Source organism: Sceloporus undulatus, chromosome 5, assembly GCF_019175285.1.
Source record: "Sceloporus undulatus isolate JIND9_A2432 ecotype Alabama chromosome 5, SceUnd_v1.1, whole genome shotgun sequence".
NCBI classification, from domain to species: Eukaryota; Metazoa; Chordata; class Lepidosauria; order Squamata; family Phrynosomatidae; genus Sceloporus; species Sceloporus undulatus.
In genome coordinates this window covers 99351556-99357353 of record NC_056526.1, presented here as the reverse complement: position 1 = coordinate 99357353, position 5798 = coordinate 99351556, and the positions used below count along the sequence as shown (strand labels likewise).

The 5798-nt window shown below is 42.4% G+C and overlaps 1 protein-coding gene across 1 annotated transcript in view; it reads left to right on the top strand.

Moving 5' to 3' along the window:
- Positions 1 to 1058: 1058 nt before the first annotated feature.
- WFS1 (wolframin ER transmembrane glycoprotein) overlaps positions 1059 to 5798 on the top strand; it is a 27384-nt gene continuing 22644 nt past the window's right edge. Inside the window, 2 exon segments of the mRNA XM_042470917.1 lie at positions 1059 to 1388; positions 3732 to 3814. Of these exon segments, the coding sequence (XP_042326851.1) occupies positions 1379 to 1388; positions 3732 to 3814 (93 nt within the window). The 5' untranslated portion in view covers positions 1059 to 1378.

Sequence of the window (5798 nt, the reverse complement as noted above, 5' to 3'; positions counted from 1 at the left end):
GCTGCACTTGCCCTGGAGGAAGAAGTCAAAAAGTTTCCAGTGGGAGATTTTCTGTACTTAATGCTGGTATTCAGGAATCTTTGTGTATGTTGTGTTAAAATCAAGCTCTAAACAAAAAAAATGTCGGCCACCTATGTCTTCAGTTCCAGTATAGAAACATCTTCAATAGTGTTTGAAAATTCTATATTATAGTCACTATATTGAAAGTTATATAAGTGTTTTCTATATTTGTGTAAATGTTTGGTATAGGCAAATTCATTATAGGCAGCCCTACTTTTGAGGGTGCCTATAATGAAGAAGGAACTGGCAGACAAACAGATGAGTGTGCTTCTGAAACAGCTGACTTAAATATTTGCCTTTCTGTCGGTAGAATCAGATAAACAATTGTAATTCCCTCTAATAGCAAACATAATGCAGTTCTGTGTTATCAGGGCTAGACAGTTTTGATAAATAAAGAGGATCATATGATGCTTTGCCCTTACATCATAGTTAGTGAAGGCTGAGCATGCTCAGTGATATCTGGAGCCCACAAAATGTTAAACCAAAACATTGAGGCGTGCATGGGGGCATAGAGAGAGAACTGATCTATATGTGCCTTATACAGCTTTTGTTTGTTGTTGCTGTTTGTTCATTATTGTTATTGTGTGCCTTCAAGTTCTTTCTGACTTATGACTACCCTAAGGCGATCCTATAATGGGGTTTTCTTGGCAATATTTGTTCATTGCCTTCCCCTGAAGCTGAGAGAGAGTGACTTGCCAGGGTTACCCAGTGGGTTTCACATCCATACGGGTAATTGAATCCTGAGCTCCAGAATCATAATCCAGTACTCAAACTACTACTATTAATTAATAACTTACTGTGAAACAAAATAACTTTCATGCAGCTCTAATAAAATATTTTGCCTTTTAACTCTGGCCCAAAACACACTGCAGAAATAATCCAATTTGAGACTGCTTTTGGCTCAGTGCTGAGGAATTCTGGGAACTGTAGTTTCTTGTAAGCCTGAGGGCAGGGAACCGTCTATTATCCCCTGTGTTGTAAGCCACCCAGATTCCCAGTGATTGGGCACCATATAAAGCAGTGTCAAACTGGATTATTTCTGCAGTGTGTTTTGGCCTTCTGTTAGCTAAGGTTTCTATAAGTGGCTCATTTGAGTACCATAGGTCTTTTCCTGTGCACTAGAGTCAGACAAAACTCAAAAGCAAAAGAGGCAATAGTTTTCAAAATGCAGTTGTGCTAAGTGAACATCACACCAGTTCTTGAAAGATTATTGGTATCCTGACTTCTTGGAATAGAATGTCTGACAACAGACAGCAAGATGACACCTGCCAGTTTTTATTGAACCTATCAGTTGGCTGGTATTGCAATCCTATTTATAATGTGGATGGGTATGTAAGTGGAGGGTGCTGTCTCTTTTTGCATGCATATAAGGATGTTGTGGGGAAGAATCTGCTTGTGTGAGGAATAAGACTATTCTCCTGCTTCTTGATAGTACTGGCAGTCAAGATTATACAAAAGTGACGAGCCTATTACTAAGTAACATGTGTGGACCTGCATGTGGGTGAGCCATTTTAGATTGTGTAAATCTGGATCATTTTATTTGGTATTCTCTTGCCATATGTCCATTGATAACATATTGTAATACACCACTATTGAGATAAATCTCACTCATCTTTATTGAAGGAATGCTGCAAGTACAGAGTCTTTGGAACACTGAAGACAAAAATCTTATCTTATTGAGGTAAATCCAGGTGCTTTTAAAATGATTGCTCCCAATCTGTCTCCTGGATAAGGTAGTATTGAAAGAATAGTAACATCATGACCCTTTAAATATATATATGAAGTAGCCTTTACTTCACTTCCAGAAAATATATTCGGGGGAGCCATGTTGGCCACATATCAAAGTAACATCCAAAATCACAAAACAGTAATATAGTTGCCCTTCTGCTTTCACAGGGGATCCGTTCCGGACCCACCCACCCCCCATGCGCAAAAATGAAAATTGTGGCTATTCAAGCCCCAGTGGCTTGAATGGCAGTGCATACCCATGGATGCCTGCATGTGCGTACCAAAGGTGCCTGCCCCATTTCCCCCCCTCCGTTTGCTCTTCACAAGCAAGGGTTGTGGATCTGAAGTTCACGAAAATGGAGGGGTGACTGTACCTTTATTTGGCCAACCAAAATGCACAAACTGAGGACCTAGAAATTCCTAAAGAGGTATTCACAGGTAAGAAAACTAAGAAAAGAAAATCTTTTTCAATGGGTGCCAAATTACATAATATAATAAATACTTGATTTGCACATGGAATAGAATGCATATATCTTATTTACCTCATTTTGGCTGCAACTGGTGGAGGATGAAGAAATGTACAATTCCAACATTTTCCCTCCACTTCTTTGTAATAAAAAATATGTTGGGTCTAATATGTATTTGAAAATTCTGCCTGAAATTGATGAAGCAACACTGCTTACCTTGATGTTTTCTAGAATGTACTGTGTAGTTCATAGTATGAATAGCCATAGAACCAAGTAAATAAAGGTCATGAGATTTTATTATCATGCTTCAGCTCCGTTTTGGAGCTCCTTTCGGCATTGCTGTTAGGCCGCCACAAGCAGCCTGATGCGGCACGAAGACATCATGCCTGCGCCACACCATTTGGATGCCGCACGGCCATGACATCATAATGGCAGCACCCGTCTGTACAGGGTGCCACCATTTTGATGTACAGTATATGTAGTAGGGTTGCGGGGCATCTGTAAGCAGCGCCCTGTACTCCTTACGTGCTAAAAGGCCCATCTGTACTGGGCCAAAGTTTCCCTCCAACAGCTAAGAAAGTGACCTTTAAAGTATGGATTTGTTTTGAAGATTAGCCATTCGTTTATATGAGTCAGAATTCTTTAAAAGGCCTAGCTCTGAGCTGAAAATAAACATGTCCTCCAAATACAAATTAACCAGGAATGTGGAGGAGAGAAATAAAATCAAACTATATCTTTGTCTTGGTAGTTCTGAGACAGTGTTTCTCCATGCTGCTTTATTCTTACCAGGTTTTTAAAAATTCTATTCAAGAGGAGAGTTAGAGATGTTGCGACATACTTATTACAATTCCAGTGACATAAAGCTAATAGTACATCAAGCAATTGTCCCTCAACATTTGTGGCTTTGGCACTCACGGTTTTGATTATTCATGAGGTCAAGGCTACCTGCACACACACTCCTCCTCCTCCCTCCCAGGTCTTTCCCCTTGGGAAAAAGCCCAGGAGGAAGAAGATGGGAAGGGTGCATGCACCAACCCCACCCCTTTCCAGCTATCTACCTGGGAAAGGGGCAGGGAGCCAGTTAAAGGGATGTCAGGGCAGGAGAAAAAGAGGACCATGTGCATGCTCCTGCTCCTCTTATCTCACCCACCTGTCCCTTTAACAGGCTTCAGGGGGGAATAATTTGCGGTTTTTCCACATTGGACCCCTAACCCCTGTGAATGTGGAGGTCCTACTGTATCATGCTATGAGTAACATTTTATTACAAGTGTAAATTAGCCTCATTACTTGTAGAAACTCATTTCTACAGTGATAAAGCACTTGACTTGCAATCCTGGAAGCTGTCTCTTAATCATTATGTTCAGATGTTGATGAAGACATGGACCACCGGGCTGTATAATTGCCCAATGTTTGTAGCTAGTGCTGTTCATAGGATCTCTTAGTAAACTTCAAATTTTGTTTTGACTGGTTTTTTAGAGGCCATGATGGAGGAACAAGAGATACTGTTTGAAGAACATTTGGAAAGAGCAAAAGCTGGAGACCCTAAAGCACAGACAGAGGTAATTTTCATGTTTTGATCACCTCTCATAGGTTTTTACTAATTTTTACTAACCACAGTTCTAAATATATGTTATAGATCTGTCATTAAAAGAACTGTAAATAGTGTTGTGCTGAATTTTCTTACGCTTAGACTGCCAAAAGGATTTCCAAAAGGATGGGAAAATATTAGAGAGCAGCCTCTCCTCCATGTGGTTGAATTCAAATATATAGCCATGTTAGTCCGCAGAATCAGTACGTAGAGAGATCTTGTAGCATCTTTGAGACTAACTGAGGAAATAGACTGAAGTCTAAAAAAGCTCATGCTGCCAATGTCTTTATTTCAGTTAGTCTCAAAGGTGCTACAAGATCTCTCTCCTCCATGGAATGACTTAGGGAACTGGAGATGTTTAGCCTGGAGAAGAGAAGGTTAAGAGGTGATATGATAGCCCTGTTTAAATATTTGAAGGGATGTCATATTGAGGAGGGAGCAAGTTTGTTTTCTACTGCTCCAGAGAACAGGACCCGGAATAATGGATGCAAGCTACAGGAAAAGAGATTCCACCTCAACATTAGGAGGAACTTCCTGACAGTAAGGGCTGTTTGACAGTGGAACATGCTTCCTCGGAGTCTCCTTCCTTAGAGGTCTTTAAACAGAGGCTGGATGGCCATCTGTCGGGGATGATTTGATTGTAATTTCTTGCATGGCAGGGGATTGGACTGGATGGTCCTTGAGGTCTCTTCCAACTCTATGATTCTATGATTCTATGAGAATTCCTGCATTATTATTTTTTATTATTATTAGAGTACTTATACCCTGCCCTTCAGCACTAAAGGGTATCAGAGCAGCTAACAATTATTTTTAATTAGACGGTTCCCTGCCCTCAAGCTTACAATCTAAAAAGACACGACACAAAAGGAGAAGGGAATGGTAGTGGGGAAGGTGATCAGGTCCAGCAGTTTTTCTCTCCCTCTGAGGCCTGAACCAAGGCAGATGGACTGGAGGGAGGGCACTACTACTTAGTTCAGGCCAGGCCCGATGGAACTGGCAGGCCTCACTCTCCCTCTGATGACGTAGATGGCAGGGGGTGAACTGGATGGCCCTTGTGGTCTCTTCCAACTCTACAATTCTATGATTCTATATGTGTGTTTATGTGCTTTCAGGTTGCCATGAATGTCATAGGATTTCATAGGCAGTTCCTTGAATTTCATAGGATTTTCTTTGGCAAGGAGTACTTAAGACAGGGGTAGGCAAACTTTTGGAGCCGGGGGCCGGGTTGGTGTCCCCCCGACAAGTCGGGGGCCGAAGCCGGGGGCCGAAGCCGGGGGGTGGAGCTTCCACCCTCCGGGGCGTGGCTGCATGCTGGGGGCGGAGCTTCCACCCTCCAGGGCGGAGCCACCCTCCGGGGCAGAGCCATCCTCTGGGGCGGAGCCACTCTCCGGGGCGGAGCCTCTACCAAAGCCCTGCAAGGAGGAGGAGGCGTGTGCCCGCCCTCTCCTCCTCGGTGCCTTTCTGGACAAACACCCCCAACCTGCATTCCAAAACACACACAACAGCACAGTTGTGCATTTCACATGGCTTTACTTAACATGGCCTCTTGCATATTTCAGAGGCTTATTCCATAATCAAACCCCTTGGGTTTAACATGGCTATGCATATTGAACATGTCAAGGTGGTTTCACCGTTCTTGGACCAAGTGTACTTCTCAGAAATGTGTACTTGGTTAAGGGACTTTGGTTTTTCTTCACTGTGCATGGGTTTGTAAAAATCACAGCAATTTACATTGGCCTTGCCTCAGAGGTTTTCTGATATCAATATCGCCATTAAAGAACCAAAAACACACAGAAAAGGCACTTTGGAAAGTCACACTCTCTTGGCTTCAGAAACAGTGCGTGCATGCCTCTCAAGCTGACTCATATCATTATCATTGTCATCATCATCATCATCATCATCATCATCATCACCACCACCACCACCACACTATCATTGTCAAAGCAAGGGAGACT